The sequence below is a fragment of the Mytilus edulis genome, chromosome 2, assembly GCF_963676685.1.
Source record: "Mytilus edulis chromosome 2, xbMytEdul2.2, whole genome shotgun sequence".
Classification (NCBI taxonomy): Eukaryota; Metazoa; Mollusca; class Bivalvia; order Mytilida; family Mytilidae; genus Mytilus; species Mytilus edulis.
The window spans coordinates 30,601,732-30,629,663 of NC_092345.1; the positions used below are offsets into that span (position 1 = coordinate 30,601,732).

At 33.3% G+C, this 27,932-nt stretch overlaps 2 protein-coding genes across 2 annotated transcripts; both read right to left on the bottom strand.

The window, feature by feature from the left end:
- Positions 1-1,122: 1,122 nt before the first annotated feature.
- LOC139511945 (tyrosine-protein kinase Abl-like) lies at positions 1,123-27,755 on the bottom strand. Its single transcript, XM_071299152.1, has 12 exons — positions 27,403-27,755; positions 20,383-20,553; positions 18,774-19,072; positions 13,022-13,217; positions 11,984-12,060; positions 10,676-10,760; positions 9,412-9,589; positions 8,658-8,842; positions 7,469-7,621; positions 6,757-6,846; positions 5,879-6,007; positions 1,123-3,419 (listed from the first exon to the last, which is right to left on the bottom strand). Exons 1-12 carry the CDS (start codon positions 27,518-27,520, stop codon positions 1,267-1,269), a joined length of 3,834 nt encoding a protein of 1,277 aa, XP_071155253.1. The 5' UTR covers positions 27,521-27,755; the 3' UTR covers positions 1,123-1,266.
- On the bottom strand, positions 13,992-18,529 carry LOC139511946 (uncharacterized). Its single transcript, XM_071299153.1, has 2 exons — positions 16,968-18,529; positions 13,992-14,122 (listed from the first exon to the last, which is right to left on the bottom strand). Exon 1 carries the CDS (start codon positions 18,409-18,411, stop codon positions 16,972-16,974), a length of 1,440 nt encoding a protein of 479 aa, XP_071155254.1. The 5' UTR covers positions 18,412-18,529; the 3' UTR covers positions 13,992-14,122; positions 16,968-16,971.
- Positions 27,756-27,932: the final 177 nt, after the last annotated feature.

Sequence of the window (27,932 nt, forward strand, 5' to 3'; positions counted from 1 at the left end):
CAAACTAAACGTATGTATGGACTATGGTTTAGGGATTTATCTGCGAAAAATCAGGTAGGTAGGTAGGTCATGTAGGTAGGATTTCTTTTGAAATGCATGAATGTATATTATAATGTCAGCATATGATGGAATAAGGGAATTGTGCTAATAACAATGAATAAAGGAAAATTCATACTGAAATAATGAAGGTCAAGATTTCCAGAGAAATTAGTCGGAACAAAATAATGTAACAAAAATTGCTAAAAAATTACTTTCAGAATGCTGTTTTTTTGGTATGTAATGCTGCGGCTGCAATATTATTAGTGTGGTACATGTGCTTTATTTTATTCAAATCCATTTCTAAAATAAAATTTTTTCAATATTTAACCTAAATCTTTCACTGCATAGATGACAATCTGTAAATGCTTGGTGTACAATGACAATACTGTACCTGAAGGGGTAAAATAAATACATGTGCAATACAGAATATACTAGTCGTTCAGGCTTCATTGGATAGCCAGATACCTCTTTAAATATGAAATAACACTTATCACTGACAACCCTTCAGATTTTTTCATAAATCTAAACATTACAAACCAGAGTTGAGTAAAATTAAGGCGAATAAAAAACTGTGACAACCTTGCTTCTGCTTTAATACAAATGTTTATACTACTTGTTAAAATATATTCATGAACAATTCATTTTCTTTTGCTAGCAATTAAAATAAAAAGTTCATGTTAATTTATACACAATTTATATATTACTGACCATTGTCTTTGGCAGGTAAACCTAAAACATACACTGTATTATGCTTTTGTGCTTATATTTGGGGAAATGGCAGGGGGAGTTGACTGAATCATATACAGGTTCAAATAATATAAAATATTTCAAGAATAGATTGATGTTGGTTGGAATTGGGTCTAAGAAATTTTCTTCCAAAACTGAAAAGTCAGTTATTCTGATGTGATTTTATATACAAATGAATACGAGCTTGGAATTATTTATATATAAAAATGATATCTATTTGTGCCTCTATACATTTAGATCTCCTTGTTCTCTTATATATTGTACTATCATAATATGATTATTTTAAATCCAAGTTCTTGATTATGAATAACAATGTAAGGCCATGCAAAGACATCATTTGTTTTTTCAAGCCAACTTTTCTAATATAAACATGTATCATATGCTTGTGCCTTGTGGACATTATTTTTTTTTAATTTGCTTGGCCTGCCTGTGTTTGACAAAATGATTTCTCCCTAAATTTTCTATGATCAATTACAAAAATCACCGTTGTATAAGACTTAGTATTTCTTGAATGGTTGCTTTAACGTCATTGGTCAACTTGATTCCACTCGCTGGGTTTGAACTGTTGTAGATCTTTAACTGTTCACTATGAGCCTGCAATTGTGATAACAATTCTTTAGCATGAAACTTGGCATGTACTTGTAAATTGTCAATAAAATGTGAACAAAGTTCATGAAAAGTTAAAATTTGTTCCGACAGAACCATAAAATTTGTGCTCGTTTTGTTCCCAGTAGCTGTCAGAGACTCTATACAACTATTTAATTCATTAGCCGATTTTAAAACAATTTCCTGTGTCACTTTGGGTGAATCTGAATCAGAATTAGGTCCAGAATATTTTTCAGGCACTGTTTCCAAAGTATCGATCATGGACTTTGACATAAGTGCTGATTGTAGTCCAGATTGAATATTTTTCGGTAAAACAGGTTTATAAATATTGTCATCTTTACTAACATGAGATTTATAATTCAGATCTGATAATGGCCGTGCACCTTCGTGTCTCTCAGAAAATGATTCACGACCATTTTCATTCCTCGTAAAAGGTTTGAAAGGTCCACCATAATCAGAATTGCCTGGTTTTTGTGATTGAAACATTGCAACTTTTGACAAAACAGAATATCCTTCTGCTTGTTCCTCAGTAATAGATTCTGAATTATTTCCACTCCACGAGTTTGTAACATTTATATTTTCCACTGCAGGAGATTCATTTTGCAAAGGATAGTCTCCTGTCGAAGCAGATCTCATTTTATGAGAAAAGGTGGGTCGAGGCGATTTATAATCAGAATGTTTACGTGAATCGAGAACTGAATCTGGACTTCCAATTAATGTTGAGTCTGTGCTAGCTGGACTATGATCAATTCCAACTAAAGGTTTATGTAAAGGTTGAATAACATGTGGAGTATGATCCATCTCACTACGAGGTTCAAACATACGTGATAACCTTGGACTAGGTTTGGGTTTTTGATCAGGAAAGTTTCTAGCTAACTCATTATTACTATGTGTCACGTCAGACTTTTGTCTCTGTAACCCAGTGCTAGGAAGGTTTTGATTATCAACTATACCATATTGTGACTGAGATTTTACGAAACTACTTGGCTTCACGTTAGGTTCTGGCTTGATACCTGGATCACTATTTTCTCGTTGACCATGCGAAACTAGTTTTTCTGCAGCATCTTGTACTGCTTCGACTGGCATTAAGTTTGGACATGATGCAACACTAGCAGTATCAGTACCTGAATCCTGATCGTCCACTACAGGCAGGTCAGGAATTTGATTTCTTTCTACTTCAGATTCCATTGAAGCTAGATAGGCCTCTATCCGACGGCCTTTAGGAATAGTTCCATACCTACTGATTGCTTTTGTCACATTATTTACGTCTAGCCGTCCTATTGTAACACTACTTTCCGCATCACGAGTCTTATTAGTCCTGCCTGATGACTGTCGCCTTATAAGAGCCTGCTGTGGTAACGGTAATGCTTTTTTAGGATAAAATTTGCCTTTATAATTAGACACCATGTCTTTAGTTTCTTCAGTACTAGTCTCTTTAGAAACACGGTGAGCACTTTCGCCACTTTCAATACTATATTGTCGTTGGTATGGCAAATTAAAACTTCGCCCACTACTTCTCTCTTTAGAATGTTCAAAAGCAGAAGATTTCACAGCACTATCAGTATTGATCAAGTATTTAGATTTGTCAATTTGAGCACGTTTTAAACTTTCGGTACTACTTTGTGAAATCCCACTATCCTCCATTTTCACATCCTTTCCTTCTCTTTGATAACTTTTTGGCGAGCCTAATTCTAGTCGTTTTGAAGGCTGCAGTGAAATAGTCAAACCAACATCACTTCCAGTTTCATGATATTCATCATCATCATAATTTTCTAAGAGAACTGAGCTTTCAATTTTAGCTTTCTGTAGTTTCATTTTTGCCTTCAGTTCATTTTCCATATCCTTTTGGCTATCTGTTGGATCTTTACATGATGTAGTCCTTCTTGGAGGAGCAGGAGCAGGTCCACCCTTTTTCTTGGCAGCAGCAGCCTTGGCTATAACTGCTTTGGAGACTTGTTGACGTAATAAAACGTCAACATTATCCTCCTTTGGTGGCAGCCCTCGTCTAGTAACTGGTGGTGTTGGACCTTAAGAGAATAATGAAAAAGGTATTAAAATTGAATTATAAAATATCATATAGAAAAATCGATTTTTTCTAAATTCTTGCAGGTTATCATGCTGAAATCTTTAACTTGTGTAGTTTTTAAAATTGGAACTGATCCAAATTTTACTAAGTCTTTGAAATGACAGTTTTGGCACTGTTTTAATTTATAATGTACTTTAATGTTTTTTACTCCTGCTGACTCTACAAAAATCATCATCCTTGTAATACGACTATCAAATATCTTCAAAGCAGCGTTTAAGTATGTGTTATTCCTTATGCAAATTGAAAGAAACTACACCAGAAGCATATACATTTGTAATATCAGAGTCTCTGATTACATATCAACTACTATGTTTGCCTATATAAAAATAAAAATAGACAATAGAAGCTTATTGGGAAATGATATTTATAAATATGATTTTAAAGATCAAAACATATGTAAATAGTCCATTGCGATAAGTTTGTTTTGGTTTTTTGTCATCATCCCAGAAGATTTCATTAAAACATTTAAATCAGTTGTTTATAGTATGCAATGTGTGCTTTAAACAAAGTATAGACAAAAAAAAAAACAGTTCAAGTAGAAAGAAAGTTAAGTAAATATAGAAAATGACAAAAAATTGACGATTTCCTGTATCAGAGATTGTAGGAAAAATTGTTTTTCTGGGGAAAACTCTGTACTGATATCACAGGTCTATTTCTGATATCATGATCACAACTCACAACATACTGGGTATATTTTCCTTCCTAATGGAAGTGTAAAATAAGATGTGGTATGATTGCCAATGATACTATCCACTACGACCTAATGGAAGTGTAAAATAAGATGTGATATGATTGCCAATGATACTATCCACAACGACCTAATGGAAGTGTAAAATAAGATGTGGTATGATTGCCAATGATACTATCCACTACGACCTAATGGAAGTGTAAAATAAGATGTGGTATGATTGCCAATGATACTATCCACTACGACCTAATGGAAGTGTAAAATAAGATGTGGTATGATTGCCAATGATACTATCCACTACGACCTAATGGAAGTGTAAAATAAGATGTGGTATGATTGCCAATGATACTATCCACTACGACCTAATGGAAGTGTAAAATAAGATGTGGTATGATTGCCAATGATACTATCCACTACCACCTAATGGAAGTGTAAAATAAGATGTGGTATGATTGCCAATGATACTATCCACTACCACCTAATGGAAGTGTAAAATAAGATGTGGTATGATTGCCAATGATACTATCCACTACGACCTAATGGAAGTGTAAAATAAGATGTGGTATGATTGCCAATGATACTATCCACTACGACCTAATGGAAGTGTAAAATAAGATGTGGTATGATTGCCAATGATACTATCCACTACCACCTAATGGAAGTGTAAAATAAGATGTGGTATGATTGCCAATGATACTATCCACTACCACCTAATGGAAGTGTAAAATAAAATGTGGTATGATTGCCAATGATACTATCCACTACGACCTAATGGAAGTGTAAAATAAGATGTGGTATGATTGCCAATGATACTATCCACTACCACCTAATGGAAGTGTAAAATAAGATGTGGTATGATTGCCAATGATACTATCCACTACGACCTAATGGAAGTGTAAAATAAGATGTGGTATGATTGCCAATGATACTATCCACTACGACCTAATGGAAGTGTAAAATAAGATGTGGTATGATTGCCAATGATACTATCCACTACGACCTAATGGAAGTGTAAAATAAGATGTGGTATGATTGCCAATGATACTATCCACTACGACCTAATGGAAGTGTAAAATAAGATGTGGTATGATTGCCAATGATACTATCCACTACGACCTAATGGAAGTGTAAAATAAGATGTGGTATGATTGCCAATGATACTATCCACTACCACCTAATGATGTAGGTGAACAGGTGAACCTGATTTGCTGTAATTCCAGCGGTATTAATTTTTTGAAGAAATAATCAACAGTAACTGCAAAGCCGAACACTTTTAGGTTTGCTAAGAAAAAAAGTCTCATTTACTTAATAAGGATTTTTAACTGCCTGTTATGTAAAATGTGTTGTCTCACTTGACGAAATTTTTTCTCTGACTAAAAACAGAACTTAAAAAAAGTAAAAAAGATTTTGAGCGGTTTACCTTTAATAAATCTTCCATATCAATAAAGATAAAGGTAGAAGTCAAAGGTAGTATAATTATTCAAAGTTTACCACTCATTAGATTTTTCACTTTTTACATAAATAATTACTTATGTAGAAACAGAAGTAATTTTTCTTTAATCAATTAAAACAAGGGAAAATGCTAGTTAAGTGGGACCATAGAAATCAGTCTCTGTCCTTGTAAAATAATAGTTATATTATACAATTACTGCCTATTAATGAAATAAATCATTAATTTTGACAAACACAATTTAAAGTATTATGCTGAATACCTGCACTGATCCTGCCCTCTCCAAGATCAGGACTATCCAGCCCTTGTAAGTTAGCACCAGAACGATTCTTCTTCGGTGGAAGTAAACCTTGAAACTTCTTTGGATCTTTGTCCAATTCTTTCTCAATCTCTGAAAGAATAAAATATATAAAAAAAATTAACATTACTGCCAGCAAAAGCTAAGTAAACCTTAAATCAGTTCCTATTCAAAAGTCTGTTCTTAAAGTTTCAGTTTTCTAATACTAATTTAGAATTAAGTAAGCTAGCAGAATCAAAATATGTATGCATGTACAATTAAATTTTTGTATATTTTGTATTTAAATTTTCTGAAGACAGTACAAATAACATCTATTGATGCAAATCCATGTTTTGCTAAATTGATATGCAGCGTACAAAATCCACTCAAACCTCTGTACAAATATCTTTCTTGTTTTGTTTTTTTCCTTGTTAGCAAACATCAATCTACTCTTTTTTCTCTACTAGATAAGCACAGTATTCAAAATCAGAATTGACAATAAAATTGTTCACATTATTATGGTTGAAAAAAAATTTGACAACTGAATTTAGTCTGCACTTTCAATCTTTTTTTTTTAGTATATCAGATATGATAGGTATATTTCTCTGTGTCTTGTTTACAAATTACAAATATAATGGTAATGGCATTCAACTGGTAACCATTCCTTATAGAGTGTTTCACAGTGAATTCTATACAATTCAGATTCAAATAAAATTAGTCATTCATCATGTTCATTAAACATCAATTCTGAATCTAATTTACAGTAAATTATGCATTCAGCATGGCTGAAATCTTGGGATTGGTACCAAATTCATAAGAACCTTTACAAAATCACAACTGTTTTTCTTAGGTTAAAAGACTACCTTCACTAATACTGGATTTTTCGAACATATGTTCTAATACATTGTGAATTTCTTTGAAAGTTGGTCTGTCTTTTGGATCCCACTGCCAACCTAAAATAATTTTAGAAAATTGAAATTCAAGTTTATTGTTTTAAACTAATATAATGCATTCTATTGATATAAAGAAAAGAATTGACTACAAATAATTATTTGATATCTTTTAATATGTCTTTCCTTTATTCATTTTTAAATAATTAGAGAATAATGTTTCATCTAAAAAAAAAAATTGAAATAAATAATCATAAAAATCTGCCAACTATCTGCTATCAATATTTTAATAAAAATACTGGTTTTATCCAGGTCAACCTGCTTTTCTTCTTCAAAGAATATTTGATTTGTAAGTACATAAAGGATTATACATACACAAGCCCATAAAGGAATATATATTGCATTTTTTTTACATAATAAAGCAACAGTCCTAGTTACGTTTTTTTTTCATTTATAATATTAACAGCTGTTTCATATAATTTTGTACTGATCAAATGGAAGACCTCCAGTCTGCAGCTATCATTGTACAAACCTTCTGGATGAGAGTATAAATACAAATACAAAATCATTTATTATTTGCTTGGTTAGCTTCATATGTTTCTTGTTTATAATATGTTTAAATGTACAATAAATGGGTATTAACATGTATATCTAGTAAGTACTTAAGGTTGAAATAAACTCTTACATCTCATCATCAGTTCATATACACTGGCAGGACATCCAGCTGGTCTGTCCATCCTGTAACCTCTTTCTAATAAATGGTACACCTCGGTCAATTCCACTCCTGGATAGGGGGACATCCCAAAAGTAGCCAACTCCCATAGTAATACACCAAATGCTAGAAAATAAACAATGTGTATAATTTAAAGCTATTGTGTGTAAAATAAAATGAACAAGAATGTGTCGAACGTACACTGATGCCCTACTCGCACTATCATTGTCCATGTTCAATGGACCGTGAAATTGGGTAAAAAAATAATTTGGAATTAAAATTAGAAAGAATAAGAAAGATCATACCCTAGGGAACATGTGTACTAAGTTTCAAGTTGATTGGACTTCAACTCCATCAAAAACTACCTGGACTAAAAACTTTAACCAGAAACTCACACTTTCATTATCAATGTTCAGTGGACCATGAAATTGGGGTCAAAAGTCTAATTTGGCTTTAACATTAGAAAGATCAATCATAAGCAACAAGTCTACTAAGTTTCAAGTTGATTGGACTTCAGCTTCATCAAAAACTACCTTGACCAAAAACTTTAACCTGAAATGGGACAGACGGACGAACAGACGGACAAATTGACAGACAGACGCACAGACCAGAAAACATAATGCCCCTCTACTATCGTAGGTGGGGCATAAAAATTAGTAATGCAATTAGATACCTTATTTTGACGTTATAATTTAGAAAACATGCTTTAATCAAACTATAAATAATATAGCTAAATGTGTATTATTTGTTTAATGATTTGTAGATTGAATTCCTAACATTTGTTTTAATGCATTTTTGATGCTTTTACGTCTTTTTTTTATGTTTTATTACCGCTTTTAAGCACTGCTGTATAGGCTAAATCGTGGCAGCCACTTTTTATTGATAGAAGAAGCCGGAGTGCCCTAGAGAAAATAATTGAGAACGATAAATATTATTTTTTTGATACCTGTTTTACTACGAGGAATCTGTTAACCCTTTTTGAGCAGCTAAGATCAAGGCTAGTTGACCAAACAACATTGATAATAAACTCATGTGGTATAAGCTTTGATGAATTGATGTGTTGTTTGTTGATTGTTGACTCATCACACATTGAATCTTTTTTTTATAATATAATTCCTGGATTAGTAATTCTGTACTTATCTAATTCTCTTTCTATACCTACCCCAGACATCAGATCTCGTAGAGAACCTGTTAAATGCCAACCCTTCAGGTGCTGTCCATTTGATAGGAAACTTAGCTCCAGCATGGGCTGTGTAGGTATCGTCTTTCATTAATCTTGCCAAACCAAAGTCAGCTACTTTAAGTAGATGGCTATCACCAACCAGACAGTTTCTAGCTGCCAAATCTCTGCAATGTATAAAAAAAACTTTAAAACATCAGCCAAATTAACCTGGATATATCCCCGAACAGCTAGAGAGAATAATCTTTCCAATATCCCAGTTTATTCTTGTTCTTCAAACACACTCAATAGTATAAATGCAGAACTGTGAATTTTTTTTTTGTCGAGTTTGTGACTTTTGTCTAAACAGCAAGACATGGCCATTCTACAATCGGTAGGCATCCACAAATATTCATTCTGTGGTTAAAGTTTTTAAATTGCCAGTTTTGATGCTATGTTGATTAATAACATTTAATGCCAATGCTTGTATTTACTATCAATATGATTTTGACTAAAATTTTCAATGATTTATATCCCGAGTTATTTTTGACAGTAGACTCCTTCAGGTAAATTGGACAAAACTTTTTGAAATGCTATTTGGGTCTAGATTTTCATAGAATATAATCAAAGTGTATTCTTTCCATTTATCCAATAACAAATATCCTTTCCAGTTTCTTTGAGAAAAACTCCATTTTAAATGTTTTAAACACTTAGAGCTCTTTTTTTCTCAATACCATGTATATATATCAATAACTACCTATGTATAAACATTCTAGCCTCTAGATAGGCCATTCCTGAAGCGATCTGTGTTGCCATATACATCAAAATTGTGGCTCCTATATCTTCCTTGTTAGCACTACGCATGAAATCAAGGAGATTTCCATTAGGCATGAACTCTGTTACAATGTAAAATGGTGGTTCCCTGGTACAAACACCTACAAATATAGAATATAGTAAATCAGAAATTATTCAAATATAACAAGAGTATGACACTTTGTAAACAATACGTTGTCATGCTTTATTGAATTCTCAAATAGCTATATTTGCCACTGGGTGTTAATCAACCAACAATCAATCAATCATATAGCTATAAATCACTTTTGCCATGGTTGAGTGAATATCTATGAAACTTAAACTTGCGATTGCTGGAAAACTTTGATGACAACACACAGACATACTCTGAAGCATAACATATGGTGTAGCATTCTACTGTTTTCATTGGATATTACAATCACGCATTTCAAATATTATTTAATGTATCAAAAGCCTTCTTTCTATTTTTAAGTATACAGACCCCATGTTTTTTTTATATGTATATTGACGGTCCAAAGGAAAAAAATATTGGTAAAATTTAGATTTATGACGTCACACATAACAACCATGGAGAAAGCGCTGCAGCAGACAAAAAGAATAAGTTTATCAGCAGATTTCAAGAATTTAAAGTTAACTGCAGACGCTTAGAATATAAGTAAGCTAATGCAACAAGCTATGAAGTTGTTTACGGAAAATTGATATTTTCAATAACATGTTAAAATTCATCCAAAATACAACTTAAAATACACAGAAAGATCATTGAACGCCACTTTCCTCATACGTTATTTGCATATGTAATATATAAATTAAGGACTCTCACTCAGTCAATACGTTATATATGGACCTGTTAGATTATAATGACTCTCAGACTTCATCCTCAGTCAATATAAGCTGTACAGGTCCATATTGACACTCGGACTTCATCCTCAGTCAATATAAGCTGTACATGTCCATATATAATGTATTGACTGAGTGATGAAAGTCCTTAATTTATATATTACATATGCAAATAAAGTATGTAATTTTTTTTATATGAAAATTCAAGAAAGCAGATAAATTTCCATTGATTTCTTGGACTGGAAACATACAAACTCATGTGTTGACAAGAATAATCTTTTAATATAATGTTTGTTTTAGCATTTTACATATCTGATTTGATATTTAGTTTGTTTGTTTCATATACCTGTAAATACTTGTTAAACTCTTACCAAGTAACTGGACTAGATTAGGATGCTTCATTTCTTTCATTATGGCTGCCTCTTCAAGAAAATCTTTTAATGCCATGGTATCCTCCTGTATTTATAAAAATAACTTTCAGGTTTTAAAAAGATCACAGTTATAATGATATGGCTTCTTAATGTAGAGAATCTTGATATCTTGATATCTGTCTGTGAGTTAGTTGATGAAGATGGGTACAGGACACATCATATAAGTTCTATTACCCTTCTGTTTGTGATATTTTTTATTAAACTGGTAATATTTTATCTTTTTCGTTATATGTGCACTTTGACATGTCAATTAGCATTGTCCCTTGGTGCCTCTTGCAGTTGTGTCACTTTAAATAGTACTGACTCCTCTGCACCAGGCAAGAGGATGACATACCAGTTATGTGCAACTTCTTACAATATCTAACCATATCATTAATGTCCCGATACACATTTTAATATGCACCCGCCATGCCATATACATGAAAAAGCTCCGCCCCTTGGTGCCTCCTGCAGTTCAGTTAGATATATTCAGCCTACTCTCAGAATTCTTTTGTGTTACTTTCCAAGAGGTGTGCTTGAGACGAAGGTTTTTTATTTTTACTCCTATATATATACAAATATATGAAAACTTTTGTTTCTTATTTGTGTTTGTAACTATGTATGCTGTATTGTTTATTATATTTGTAAAAATAATATTATAGTGATATTATATTATGCTCCTTGTGAGCCCATTTGATGGAAATAAAGCATCTTCTTCTTCTTCTTCTTTAATTTACTAAATCAAAATTTAATAGATTCAGTGTTCTCCCCATTATTCTTTAAAAAAATATCAAGGATTTGAATTAGCACTGTTTTGGATTTCCGAAAATTCTAACATAACATTTATAATGTATTCTACAACAAAATCTATAAGCATGCTGATTAACAATGGTGATATAAGGACCTGGGGAGAACACTGTTTTTATTATGATGAAAACTAATTCAAAACACAAAATAAACATGACTTTGAGTTGGACATTTGGTTAAGACACTTGTCCTTTTTTGTTTGCAGAACTTACAATTTAACCTTTTATAAAGTTCACTTAAATTAGGCAAAAACCTGTTTTCATACTCCCCAGTGGTGACCTTTATATTTTTAGTTGTTTTATTTATGTCGTTTGGTAGCTGCGTTATGCACTGTACCATCAACTCATTTATTTTTAATATTTCATGTATTGTATTTTTTCTGAAATTCCAAATTTTATGAATGAACAGTATTTATTAAGAGATACATGGAACATCAATTGCACTAAAGCAGACTTTTCAAACCTTAAGTGTTTTGACTGCCACAGTCTTATTGTATCTCTTCCATATAGCTTCATAAACATCACCATACTGGCCACCACCTATAAAACAAAAACATATTTCATTATCACTATTTTATGAAATTTTCCTTTGATGTTACTGACTGATAATTTCCATTCTCAGTACAGTAGAGTGATATGAAAAATTATTGCTAGAAACTGAGGGCACATGTGCCGTTGTCAACAAAATTAACAATGTCGCCATTGGTAAAATAGCAATTGGTCATCTCAACTCGCTCAAGCAAGAAAATCAACCTTGTTGAGATGACCAGCGATAATCTATAAATACATATAAACTCTATCTGTAAATAAAAGAATTCTGAAATCTCTTGAAAATATTTTTTTGTCATTTCCAAAAATGGCAAAGTGATTTAAATCAATCAATATCAAAATAAGGTCATGTGGTATAATTCCAAATAAGACGTTCATTCACAAAGAATTAAGAATGTGGATGGTAGCATCTAAAGGTCACTGCATGGCTTTCAACTAAGAGCAAAACACATACTTAGCAGTAAGCTTTAAAAGGCCCAGCATGACTAAATGTAATACAATTGAAAGGAGAAAAACAACAGCTCCATTTATACTTAAAACAATAATGAGAGTAAATAAATATGAGACAAAAATCAATATGTCTGTTGCTTACTAAAATACATGCAAAAAGATTACAAAATGAACTCTACGGTATCAGCAGAACATTGGTGACCTATACTTGTTTACTCCTACATCATTTGACCTCTGGTGGAAAGTTGTCTCATTGGCAATCATACCACATCATCTTATATTTATTTCTAGGAAATTAAATGGCTGTGTAGAATGTTGTATGAAAACACAAAAACAAACAAGAACCAGAAAGCATTATTATTTAAATACCTACAACTTTTTTGACAGTCCATTAGCGTTAAATGGCATAATTTGAAGATTGAAAAAAATCACAAAATAAATCTTTATAAGCAAAAATATAATCAGTAAGGGAATCGTTGGTAGATTTAACATATCTTATTACCTAATCTATGTTTCATTGCTATTTCGGTTCTCTCAATTTCCCATCTGTCGGGTTCCGGACTAAGACCAAATACTGTTGGTTTTTGGCGTTTAGGAGCGGGATATAGTAAAGTGGTTACCAGTCCATCTGAATGAATAGAATGGTGATGGACCAGTTCAGCCAAGGTGTTAAACCGATGCTCCGCTGTAACATACACCTAAAGGAGAAAATTTTATTTATTAAATTAGTGAAATGTTAAATATTTTCTCTACCAAAAGTTCAAGAAAATCTGAACTGAGTCTGAATTCTATTATTGACTTAACATTGTGATGTGGGTTTTTATTATGATATAAATATTACAAAAATTCATTCAGATCTATAATCCATTTTACATGTAAACTGTCTTCCAGTCTGGAAGTTCCAAACAAATTCAAAAATTTGAACTCAAATTCAAATTTTATGAATAAATTATACTTACCTGACATATGTACTTAAGGATTTCAATCTCGTTGGTATTAGACTCGACCGGAAGTTCAAAACGCGCGGGAACCTGATGTTATGCTACATCCGGTTCACCACGAACTATCAGTTTTCTCATGGCGACTTGAAAGACCCCGTTAAGAAAACTTAAAAACTTCCTAGGGAGGAAGGGTGGGTAGTACATATGTCAGGTAAGTATAATTTATTCATAAAATTTGAATTTGAGTTCAAATTTTTGAATTTTATATCATAAATTAAGGTACTTACCTGACATATGTACTTAAGGATTTCTTTTGATTACAAAGCAATAATTTGTAGTAGGAAGTTTTGACCAAAAGTTTTCTTACAGTACTTCTTCCCATAAACCCTGAACTATACAATATAATATATATACATATACAACTTAATATACATGGTAATACATACCCTTACTATGTAGTTCCAAAAAGTTTATATATTTCAACATTGTTGAAAATCATCTGATTATACAGATTGGCCGTTAAAAACCTGTGTTTTAAAAACCTCAGGCAAACTGTCATCTATGTGCATTTAAAAATCCACCACCATTCCCACATAACGAAAAAAAACAACATATATACACACTCCCTCTGCGACTCGCCGAGGAAGAACTCATTCTTCATCCTACAAATTTAAAAAATTTACATTAACATCTTTTAAATAAAACTTTTCATACTTTTCATACTGGCTCCTTTAAAAAGTGCCCATGATGGTCCAACTGACCTAGTAGAATGACCTCTTACTTTGCCTATTTGCTTTTTATTCTGTTTGTAAGCCATCTTGATAGTTTTCACTATCCAATGTGATATAGTTTGAGCTGTTACTGGTTTGTGAGGCTTGTTAGTTGATAAAAACAATTTAAATTCTTGTTTTTCCCCATTTTGTCTCAGTTTATCTGTTCTTTTCAGATACATGTAAAGAGTTCTTTTAGGATCTAGTAATTTACTCTCTGGAAAAGCAGGTATGAAAATTTTTGAATTGTCATGATTAGCTCTATCTTGTTTAGCTAAACCATGTCTTTAGAAAGTAACTCTTTTTTCTTGAATATTTACAGAGCCTTCGCCCAATTTTAAAGATTGTAAGTCACTACACCTTCGAAAACTTGTAATAGCTATTAAAAACGCTGTTTTCCAAGTAAGATGTTTAAGGCTAGCAAATTTCATTGGAGCAAAAGGAGGTTTCTTAAACATGTCCAGAACAAGTGGTAAATCCCACTCTGGCAGTAATTTACGCTCAGGAGGTCTACTGTTAAACACCCCTCTTAAAAGTCTGATAATGTAAGGATGTTGTCCCACTGGTGTTTTATCAACAGGAGCTAACACAGAAGACAACATTGACCTGTAACCCGCAATTGTTCTATATTTTAACCCCTTATCAAATAAGGATGCTAAAAAATTTGCACACTCCTCTAAAGTTGCAACATATGGATCAATTTTCCGTTGATCACACCAGCTACTGAATTGTCTAAATTTACATTTGTAGTCTTTGTGTGTACCAGCTCTCCATGACGCGGACAATAATTTTCTAGTGTTTTCTGAAAAGCCTTTTGTTTCAAATTGTTTGTCGATATTCGCCATGCAGTCAGGCTGAATATCTCTGGATTTGGATGAAATATTCTTAATCTTCCCTGACCTTGTTCTAATAGATTTTCCCATTGAGGTAATAGAAGGGGTTGTGCTATCAGTAACTGTATTAACTGTGGATACCACCATTGTTTTGGCCAAAAGGGAGCTATCAGAATCATTTCGCATTGATAATCTATCATGTGTTGCAACACTTTCGGAATTAAAGATAGAGGTGGGTAAGCATAAGCAAACATCCTGTCCCATCCGATTGATAGAGCATCCTGTGTCAGTGCTGTTGGATCTTGATCCCAAGCACAGAACACTGGACACTTGCGATTCTGAGCCGAGGCAAAAAGGTCTATTGTTGGTGACCCCCATTCCAGAAAAATTTTGTTCAATATTGCCTTGTTCAGAGACCATTCTGTTGGTTTCACTTTGATCCTGCTTAGTTGATCTGCTAGAATATTTTTTACCCCCGCAATGTGGGCTGCTTTGATTACAATTTTGTTTGTCAAAACCATATTCCAGAGATTCCACGTCTGACTGCAAAGCTGAATCGATTTTGTCCCCCCTTGTTTGTTTATGTACTGTACTACTGTTGTATTGTCTGAACGAATTAGTACATGTTTGTTTGTTAAGATAGGAAGGAAATGTTTGACTGTTAGGAATACTGCTTCCAACTCCAGATTGTTTATGTGATTGAGTAATTCCAATTGATTTGTCGACCACAGACCCTGTACTGTTCGTGTCCCTAAATGTCCCCCCCAACCTGTCATTGAGGCATCTGTTGTGATTGTTACACTTGTTGACTCCTGAAATAGAGACCGCCCTTTCATTGTATTTGCTTGACACAACCACCATGCTAGATGAGCTTTCAGCTCTTGTGTACATGGGATTTGATATTCTAGACTCATTTTGGAGGGTCTCCAAACTTGTAACAAGTGCATTTGAATTGGTCTCATGAACAGACGGCTGTTGGGAATCAATTCTAGGCATGATGCTATTAAGCCCAGAACTTTCAAATAATGTCTTGCTGATATCTGACCTTTCATTAACTGAATTATTGTTATTTTCAAATTTTTGATTCTCTCTGGAGTTGGATACACTAGTCCTAGATCTAGTCTGAATAATCCTCCTATATATGTTATTGTTTGTGTTGGAATTAAATCTGACTTTTCTGTGTTTATTATAAAACCTAGAGAAGTAAGGAGAGTGATGGTTGTATCTCGATTTTTTACAAGTACGGATTTTTGTTGATCGACTATAAGCCAGTCGTCTAGGTATACTGCTAATCTTATCCCTTGTTTTCTCAGGTGTGCTGCCACCACTGAGACTATCTTTGTAAATACCCGAGGTGAGCTTGTTGGACCGAAACATAGTACTTTGAACTGATACACTGTTTCGTCTATTGCAAACCTTAGGTATTTTCGATGTTTTGGAAAGATTGGTACATGTAAATAAGCATCTTGTAAATCGAGAGAACAAGCCCAGTCTCCTTTCTTGACTAGATTTAAGACCTTGGTCATTGTATCCATTTTGAAGTGTTGTTTCTTGAGATACTGGTTCAGTGGTCGTAAATTTATAACGGGTCTCAACTTCCCGTTTTTCTTTTCTACTAAGAAAAGTGTGCTGTAGAAACCTGTCTGAATATGTGTTTTTAGCACAATTTCTACAGCATCTTTTTCTAATAAATTTTTTACTTCTTGTTTTAAAAGTTCCAAATTTGTGACATTTACAAATGTCTTTTTGACTCCTAAAAAGGGAGGTTTTTGTAAAAATTCTAGTTTGTAACCATTTTGAATTATAGCCAAAACCCATTTGTCGTTTGTAATTTCTTCCCATTTTGGAAAAAAATGAACAAGACGACCACCTACTGGTATCTCCGGAAACAACACTATTCTCACCTTGTCATTTTCTATAGGACTTCCCTCCTCTAGCCGGAAAGGGAGTCTTCTTGTAACCAGTGTCTGGTTTGGAGAATTTTCCATCATCTGTCTTTTTGATGAACTTTCTATTTCCTGTGTTGGAATACACTTTTGGGATACGAAAATTCTCTGAAGTCTTGTCTTTGTTCTGGTCTGACTTCTCTATTTTAGACTTCTTAGCTTTACTAGAATCATCTGTCAAAGGTGTTTTTCTTTTCCGATCTTTTGGGAATATATCGGGTAACAAATCATCAAGAGTTTTATCTTTGTCTTTTCTCGCTTTTAAAGCAGAAACTAAATTGTCACCAAAAACACCTTCTCCAGTAAGAGGCAGGTCTGAAATGTCTCTCGAATCATGGAGAAGAAACATGGATGTATCTGTCATACACATTTGACGTCTGATAATATGGTGAAAAGCACCTGCTCTACCAGCTTGATCCAACTCTTTCGTGGACATGGCAAAAATGTCCCTTACTTGTTGAATTGCTTTGTCAATGTTTGGTGTTTCGTCTGTTAATAATTCTAATAAATTACCAAGACTCTGTTGCATGTACATGCAAATGACAATACCCATAAAACTTGCCTGCTGCCCTCTGTATGCTATTCTTTCAAGCATTTTGTAAGGTTGTGAATGTAAATTCTTTCCTTTAGAAAAAGAGGCTTTACTGCCATGTCTTTTAACTAAACAATTTCCAATGAAATCATCTAAAGTTGGTACCTGTAGGAATTTTTCTGTTTCCTCATCAACAGGAAAAAGCTCTTTAGTTTCCTCAGCAAAGGCTGATACTAAATTTGGTTTGAGCGCACGCCAGTGACCCATTAGAACCTCTTTTTGAGAATCATCCATGGTAATGCCAATTTTTTTCTCAGTTTTCTTGGCAATGGCATCCTCCCCAAAAATATCAAACAAACATTTTTTTGCTTTGCTTGACAAATGTTCATCATTAGAGCCTTCATTGTCAGACTCTGTGCCAGAACCCAAAACTTCGTTTTGACCTGGTTGTAATGACATTACATCATCACGTTCATCAGCAGATTCACTATCAGAATCTCTAGACCTACGTGTCTGTCTTTGTGACTGACTTGTAGAAGAACCTGACTGTCTTTGTGACAGACTAGGAGTAGAACTGGACTGTCTTTGTGACAGTGTATTTCCACTTTCAGACGTATTTTTGTCCCCATTTGCGGTACTTGTCTGTCCCTTAATAAAATCAAACATACTGTCCAACTTACTATTAAGGTTTCCAAATTTTGCGTTCCATTTTTCTTCTAGTTGCGTATACTTGGACCTGGACTTCCTCTTCTTCGTAACTACTGACGAAGTTGTAGGTGCACGTGGCTTCTGCCCTTCACCATCACGAGAGGAATCCTCCAACGTATCTTCTAACGGAGAAATATCTCCGTGTCCACTTACCTCTGCCATCTCAAAACGGCAGAATTATGAGTAACTAAAAAACACGACTGTCTTTCAAGTCGCCGATAAAGAAAACTGATAGTTCGTGGTGAACCGGATGTAGCATAACATCAGGTTCCCGCGCGTTTTGAACTTCCGGTCGAGTCTAATACCAACGAGATTGAAATCCTTAAGTACATATGTCAGGTAAGTACCTTAATTTATGATATAAAATTAGTAAAGGCTTATTATTATATGCGTGTGCAAAACATTGACAAATTGGAAATGTAAACAAGGAAAAAATTACCTTTGTAACCTGTTGCTATAGCAATCAAACTTATCTTAAAATAATAAAATATGATGTGAAAACCAATCTCTTCAAACTGACTAACCTTGCCATCGGAATCCTCACTTATTCTGTAGTGGTATACGCGACCTTCAAATCTGACAGAAATCGACCTCTGACCTGGGCTACTTTCACTCTCTCTAACCAGGAAGCTTCCATTTATACCACTACTAAGAAGGTATTCTGATGCATTACGAGATATCTGTCCATGGTACCAAGAGAATTTATCCAGACTGTTGACAGGGGCGATGTAGTTACTAGGCACCCAGCCAAGGTCATTGGCCTTGTTTTTTACCTCACACCATTCCCCTCCTTTGTTGTAACCAAGGATAGTTATTTGTTCACCTAGATAGAAACAAAAGTATGTTACTTATCACATTTATATCTATCGTAAAGCAACATAATATACAATTCAGAACTTAAAAGCTAATGTCATATATATTTTTATTACTATAAGTTATAACTTTATAGATATGCAAAGTTCATATTTTATAAAGCTTCCTGTGTATTGTACTATGTACTGGAAGCAATATAAAATATGAACTGAACCTGAGGGTAAACAATAAGTTCAAATGTCACCAAATCCTTCCTTCTTGTTTTATTTTATGAATGAAATCATAGTATTTTAAGGAAATAAATTAACCTAAGAATATATTCTTATATGAATGGCAAATCTTCAAAAACCTTAATGGGAGTGTTCAGTTAAAAAAAATTTCCCTTGGTTTACACTTAGATAAACAATGTTGACGAAACATATTCATGAGCGATACATACATGTATGCAAGGAATCTACGGGTTCTAAGAATATTGATGCAAAAACACTACAGAACTGTTATTTCTGTTCTGGTCCCAAATTCCAAAATCACAAAAAAAGAAATAATGCATTATAGCTTGGAAAAATGAAATTTCAGCAAAATTTTATAAACATTGTTTCTTGTATGCTTCAAATACAGATAATATATCATAAAAATAGAGTTTTTCAGGTACATGTAGGTGTTGTTTCATCTAAATTTTTCATTTATGGATTCCAGCCAGTGAATAACTCACTCCTTAGGCCAAATAAAAATATATGTGTGGTTCCAGTAACCCGACCGACCCTAGAACTTTTTTTTCATTTCTAAAAAAAAATTTCAAACTATCAAATTTTGAGGAGTGTGAATTAAAATAATTAAATTCATAGATTTCTGTCATCTGAATTTCCAAGTATCTGTTATGGCTAAAATGCAACAATTCATAACAGAATGCAACAAAATTAACTAAAAACATATCATGACTGTTTATTTTACAACCAAACACATGTAAAGAGGCGGACTTCCAGTTGGGAAACAACTTCGGTAAACACACGATTTTTTTCCAGATTTTGACATTAAAAAAAAGAAAGAAAAAAAAAGAAGAAAAAAAAATTGCCGACCTACCGACCCTATTTTTTAAAAGTATGTAACTGGAATCACACATATATTTTTATTTGGCCTAAGTAACAACATGTCAACTGTGGATTTGGCTGTAAATAGGTGTCAATGAATATATATTTTCACTTTAAGTTTCAAATGTTTCGAGTTGAGAATTCAGGTGTTTCATATATACCAATCCCTTGCTCAAAAATAAATATTGTTAATGGACGCTATAACAAAGATTCATCTTATTTCATTACAAACCTTTAAATATACTTAGTTGGTTTTCACCACCTTGCTGGAAATCATACAAAGCAACAAACAGGTTTGGGTCATCTTCACCCTGATTGGCTAACAGATTTTCTTTAGACATCCATTTTGTATCTAGCAGACCTAAGGGGGCATCAGGTAGTGGGCGTGTCTGCAGCAAGGAATCTGCAAATAAAAATTTAAATATTATTATAAAACATGTTTATGGAAAAATGGTAAATTGTGTACAAATTTTTACGTTCAATACATATACAAGTTATTGAAGTAGCAATTTCGTTCTATACACTATTTATAAAGTGTGATTTTTAAAAATACATTCATGACATTTGTGTGTGCAAAATGTGAAAGTTACACCTTGCACTATAAAAAAGCACAGGTGCATTCATTACATGGCATTTTATTTTAAAACTGGAATCTAATTGTCAGAATTAGTTGTAATTATACTACATGTATACAATTAGGCCATTTAGATCTAAGCAATAAATAGATCAATAATTGATGACTACTACAAGTCTGGTTTATAATTTGTCCAGTTCTCTCTTCAGAATCAATTCTAAATTGTCGATGACCATTTGTTTATTAGAAGTCCGTAATTATTTATCAATCACTAACAAGCATTGACAGATAATTGCTTCATTAATGGTCATCCTCTAGTCTTACGGTCATCCTCTGTTGGACAACAACCTTTTAATGGGTTACACCTTCAAGTATAATAAAAACAATGTCTATGTCAATTCTCTCTATACCTATATATTTAGCTACTTGTTTTCTTATGACACCCTGGTATAATGACATTTTTTAAATACAATTGGCTGCAGATATGGATACAGTGAGTGTAAACCATATTTTATAAGACATTAGAGACATTAATATCTGATGAAATCAACCTAAATTGCCTTTGGGAGTATTTATAAATACACACAACATGGGCCAATGGCACATAACTGGTCTGACTTTTTCTTATTTTAATCTCTTAATTTCTGATATAATTGATTCACTTTTTTTCATGTACAAAGTCAACAAACTGACCTCTAAGCCATTTGGCTCTTTACAAATAATTCCTTGTTAGCACACATGAGTGCACATGTGACAGGTCAATTAAAGGAAAACACATGTCTTTATAACAGTCTCATTTTTATTTGATCTTTATATGAATGAAGATATATATCCCAATGGGGTTTGATGGCATATATATAAAATCGATATTTTTAAGTCAGAACAGGTATTTTTTTTAAAGAAAAACTTGGAGACAATCTTGCAAAAAAATAAAACATTCTTTTTTTTAATGATTTTATACTGTAACTTCTGAAGTTTTTGCATGTGTTTATTATTGCAAATGCTGGACAATTGATGCAAGTGCAAATAAAATAGATATGAGAATATAATTTAATCCCACACATTGTGCCTTATTTTCTTGTGTAAGTAACAATGATAAGATCAAAGTTTGAAATTTTATCAGCTAAAAACTCTGCTATGAGGTGACCTTCCAGTGATAACCAGTGATAACAAAGTTATGTCAGAGACTCTCAAAACTGTCAACTGAAAGGGGAGAAATATATTTTAATGAACGCAATCAGGACAACATTACTTACAGCTGTTTAATGATGAGAAAAGAGTACCGAAAATGACACTAAAGAATACTTAAATACAAGTTAAAGTAACTCTATGAGTCACACGTACAGATCAGTAATTATTACATTCCCTGCGAATTATCTAATGCCTGCTACAATAATGTATCAATTTACTAAGTATTTTACAGGCTATGTTATGTCATCTGGTGCCTTTGCCTTCCGATACAAATGTAAGTCATCAAATTGAAGTATCTGTTGTATACAGATATAGAGGATGATTAGAATAAACTTATCATACATGTATAATTTAGGCCATTCCAAACTGAATAGATGTTCTTCACACTTTCTTGTACAAACACTGGAGGAAGCAAGGGAATATTTTAATTTCCCCCCTTTCCAATTTGAAATTAAGTTAGAGCCTAGAGGAGAGCATATCTTAAATTTAGTTAGAGCCTAGAGGAGAGCATATCTTAAATTTTGTTAGAGACTAGAGGAGAGCATATCTTAAATTTAGTTAGAGCCTAGAGGAGAGCATATCTTAAATTTTGTTAGAGACTAGAGAAGAGCATATCTTAAATTTAGTTAGAGCCTAGAGGAGAGCATATCTTAAATTTTGTTAGAGACTAGAGGAGAGCATATCTTAAATTTAGTTAGAGCCTAGAGGAGAGCATATCTTAAATTTTGTTTTACAAAACTTCAATTTTCATGAAGAATGGAAATATATAATAAATTTTCAAACTTTAAAACATACAATTGTGGGACTAGTGATGACATTTTGAAAATAAATAATTGATTTCATTTAAATTGAACAATAATTCTAAAAGTCTTTTGGTATTAGGGCAGTAAACCTTATAAGGTTTACTTATTTGAAGCTAGCCGGGATTTCAAAGGACTATGTCAAGATTCTGTTTCACTCAGTCAAAAAAGAAGATGTTTGATTGATTGTCAGTTTTTAAATTTAAAGGTGGAGAGAGTTGGAGTGCCTAGAGAAGATCATGACCTTCAATAGGAAAATGGACAATCCTAGTCATTTAAAATTGTGAACCTGAATGAGCGTGGTTTCAACTTACAACCTCAGTGTTGACTGGCTATATACTAGCTAGTGATGACAGTAGTAAAAACTAAAACTACTTAGACCTCTTAGCAAACGAGGACCCTCAAACAAGAAGAACTTCCAATTTCAAACAATCAATTACAATCAATATAAATGTAAGACAATTCCTCAACTTCATTCACATGTACATGTACATTGACTACCTCAAAGTGTAAGGTAGTTTTTTCCTCTAATTTACAGAAAACGCATATAGTTGTAGAAAATTGACAAGATTTAAATTACTTATAACCAAAAAATAATTTATACAACTGTGACATATGTCTACACCTGAACCTTCCTTACTTAATACGAAAGACAGAATTGCCTAAAACTATATAGTTTTATCATAGGCCTAATTAAGCTTGTAGAAACAAAGCCTGGAAGCTGTCTGCTTAAAAAAAGAGAATATTGAGGAAACATGACTCAGATGTTTGATGAATGGTTTTTGAATCAAAGACTTTTATATCAACAATACGGTATGAATTTAACAGGAATTTTTAATAATCTCAGCAGGTTTATCATGTTGTGTTGCAACATAATAATAAAATCAATACACAATCCTGTTATATCATACTTGGTCACACATCAAAAGGTGTCAAGTGCAAATATCAATTAATTATATTTCAGTAAATAAACATGTGAATTGTAATAGTAAAAATTGTGCCCACTTGTACAATCACTTGTCACAAATTTTGGTAAGTTCAATCTAACATTATCACATTCCAGTCACAAAACTTCACTGACCTATCCTCAATCAACCACACCAGCTACATGTAGATTTGTACCATGTTACATACATGTATACTGTACAATCTACCTTGCATGTTGTGAATTTGTCTTCCAATAAATTTACTATAAATTCAGAAATTATTGAGATTGTTGAAGAACAGACAAAAATGTGAGATATATGCAATACTTACAGAGGCCCATTAATAAAACATCGCAATAATTTCTGAATTTACAGAAAATAAGTTTGTTTTTTGGAGGGGAAGGGTTGATTCATATTTTTAAGTGTATCCTCACTCCCAGTAAGGTGGGTCTCATTAGGGTCTAAGCGTGACGCGGGATTGCTGATATTTTGTAAGCGTGACACGTGAAAGTCAAATTATTGTGTCGTGAAAACGGGAAATGAGGTCTAGCAGGACCCGGGAAATGACATAAAAAGGAGAATTGCTTACGTATATAGTGTAAGCAGGATACGGGAATCTGACAAAACAGTAAGCGGGATCCGGGATCGGAACCCCCCAATGAGACCCCCAGTAAGGTTGTCTTATTGTGTACTTATTAACTTATTTTCAAAACTTAGGAAAAGATGTCCTGAATCATATCAGTCTTCTCTAGCTCATGAATCACATTATGCAGCTAAAAATAACAAGAGTTTTTCCAAATAACTAAATATCATCAGAACTGTCCAACAGTCAACTGTATAAATAAGGAATTAAATTATGTATTATGTAACTCCTGTCAAATGTTTGAATCAAAGTAAAAGTATAATAAGTAAACAGTTTCTCACCGTTTTCCTTAGTTTTTGCCCAAAACACAAGAGGCATATGCATAAACAAATGGACTTATAAGACGATCACTCCTATTAAGAGTGTACTGACAAAAGCGGTAAAATTTAACTAGTTTATCATGGTTGCAAACTCCATTAGAAATTTGAATTGAGATTATTTTGAGGGAAAGAATTTCTTTTTGGAATAAGGGAAGTGTGAGGTGAAAAAAAATTAGGGGGGGGGGGGGGGGGGGGGAGGTCATTGTCAGATAAATCAAACTGGAAACACTTTTGTACACCTTAAGCTTACTATCATTCCATACAACAAGTATGCTTTAAATATAGTTGACCTATTGTACAACAAAGAAACAAACTTGACCCGGAAAACTTAACAGTGATCAATGAACCATGAAAATGAGGTCAAGGTCAGATTATCTCTGCCAGACAGACATGTACACCTTTCAATCATTCTATACATCGAACATAGTTTACCTATAGCATACAGAATCTAAGAAACAAACTTAACCAGGGAACTCTACATCAACCAACGAACAATGAAAAGAGGTCAAGATCAGAGGATTTACCAGTATGAAATAAAACCCAAAAATCATATTTGGAACTTTTATACAATATTAAAAGACAATAAATGGGGAATGTGTCCATGGAACACATAGATGATGCCCTGCTTCCATATCATATAAAGTTATAAATGGACATAACTGAAGAACAGTAAAAGTGACACTACCCAAATGTGGAAATAAGTATTGTGTATAAGTTTCATAACAGTTAGTTGAGGCAAACTTAAGTTAGAGAACAGAAATGAAAAATTCAGGAATTTGTATAGGGCATACATGTAACTCTTTAACAGTAAAAGTGATGCCACCCAAATTCAAACTTGATCTGTGTTTTGTGGTAACAAGCATTTCTTGTTTGAATTGTTTTACATTTGTCATTTTGGGTCCCTTTATAACTGACTATGGGGTATAGGCTATGCTCATTATGCTCATTGTTGACAGCCATATTATAGTTGTTAATTTCCGAGTCATTTGGTCTCTTGTGGAGAGTTGTCTCATTGGCAATCATACCACATTGTCTTTTTTATATTGTGCATAAGTTAAATATCCTATTTGATTTAGGGAAACTAAAGTTAAAGAATGGAATAGATAAATTCAGCATTTTTATCATATGTAAAGGTACACAACTCTAGAAATATTCAAGTGACACCACCAAAATTCAAACAATAAACATTGTGTAGACTGTAGAAGTTTCATAACATTTGGTAGAGGCAACCTAAAGCTAGCTAAAGGAAATCAATTTTGGGACATACAGACGGACAAGGGTAAAACTTAATGCCCGCTTCGCTATGGCAGGGGCATAAAAAATTTTGAATGGTGGCATCAGACATACATGTATTCTAAGTAACCTCAAAATCTTACGGGAATGTATGTGATGACTAGTTATTCACTGGGGGAAATCGGCTGTTTGTACTCTGTTACGAACCGCCCAATTTGGCAGATGGCAGTATCTGTAAGATTTTATATTTCTCAAATACTTTTGATCCAAAGCATTGACAATAGAGAAAATTAGCAATTGTCTAACCCGAATAATTCAGTCATTGTATTCTGCTTACTACATTAACGCCTGAATGCATAGACAATGAAAAATCTTCAATCAACCATTCGGAATTAGCTCGGGATTTACTTATCTCAACAAAATTTAGCTAATAGCTGATTGGTCACCTCAACTACAGGGCACAATTCAAAATCCAGGATTCATGAAGTTTTTATCGTGTTAGGAATTCAGGCCCTCGCAAGTAGGAAAGATCAATTACGGGGAGGGACTGTTGAAGGCCGTACATTGACCTATAATGGTTTACTTTTATAAATTGTTATTTGGATAGAGAGTTGTCTCATTGGCACTCACACCACATCTTCCTATCTCTCATCTATCTATATAAAGATACCAGAGAGAGATACCTATTGACTGTTTGGAAAGCTGCCTTGAAGTTCTCGACTGTATTTGTGCGGTTTTCAACTTAAAATAATTGAATGCTACATGTAATTGACTGGTACTCAAATATATTCTTATACTTCACTTATACCTGTTGTCATCCATCATCGATACTTTTTTAGACTGATAAAATTTATCACCAAACCCTCCAAAGTCAATATAGTTTATTCCATATTTAATTTTTGGGAGGGATCTTCGTAGGGCCGGATCGAATTGGGCCGGATCAACTTAACAGGGATAGAACTTAAGACTTTGGCAATGGTAGCCCACAGCTTAAATTTTGTGGTCCACATATATAGTTCTATACAAGAAAAGCAAAAATTTAAGTAGCCCAAACAAAATTTTAGGGGCCATTGGCCTGTGGGCCCCTGCTAATTTCATCCCCTGTGACTATGGGCCGGATCATTTTGGGGCCATACCGACCGGATACCTTAGTTCCAATCTATTTTGTTCTTAACAAAGACAGATTTCTTATATACACGACATGTAGATTGTATTATATGAAGAGGAACATGTTTCAGGTGTATGACATCAAGAAATAAAGCTGGGTTACTTTTGAGGTTTTAAGCTTCAAACCAATTTCAGACAACTAAATAAGTTACATTTCCTCACAAAACTCCTTCATGCATGACCATGTTACTTCTGGCTGCCTTCAAAAGGAATTGTTTTCAATTATAAATTTGAGCAAATGCAATGCATTACAAGAACACTTTTTCTCTAGTAAAATGAATATGAGGTTCGTTTGCCTGTAGAGTTTTTTGTAAATTATTTCAAGAGATAAAGTAAATCTTCTTATAAATCTCGAGTGGAGATATGAGTCATGTCCTATAAAGGGTTCACAAACTTACCAGTCGGATCTGTAAATATAGAAGGATTTCCGGGTGATGGTCGAGACTGATCTTTTGTTTTACTCTTAGGTTTACTTGAGCTACTACTTTTTCCTTCTTTTCCTTGTTGTGCGCCCATTCTTCATTTGAACAAAATAAAGGGTGTATATTAGCCCCCTACACCGCTCATGGCACTACAAATGCTACGCTACATTATTTGTACTTTTAGGTCATGCTATTATATACTCAGGAAACATTATCGATAATTGCATAAGGGTTTTATAGTCAAAATTAATCAGATTTGTATATCATTTCCTTCCCTTTTCGGTGGCCGCCATATTGTCTAATTCCAGAACGAGTCTATTTTTCCGAATGAGGTGACCTCATCACGAAAATGACGTAGCATCGCAAATTTCGGGAAACCCCTTCTAAAAATAAATTTGACGAAAAAAGAGATAATTTACCAAATATGGTAACTAATCAAATCATGGTTTGACCGAGATAAAAGTCGATGTCAGTGTACCAGACAAAATAATCTGATATTTTATTCT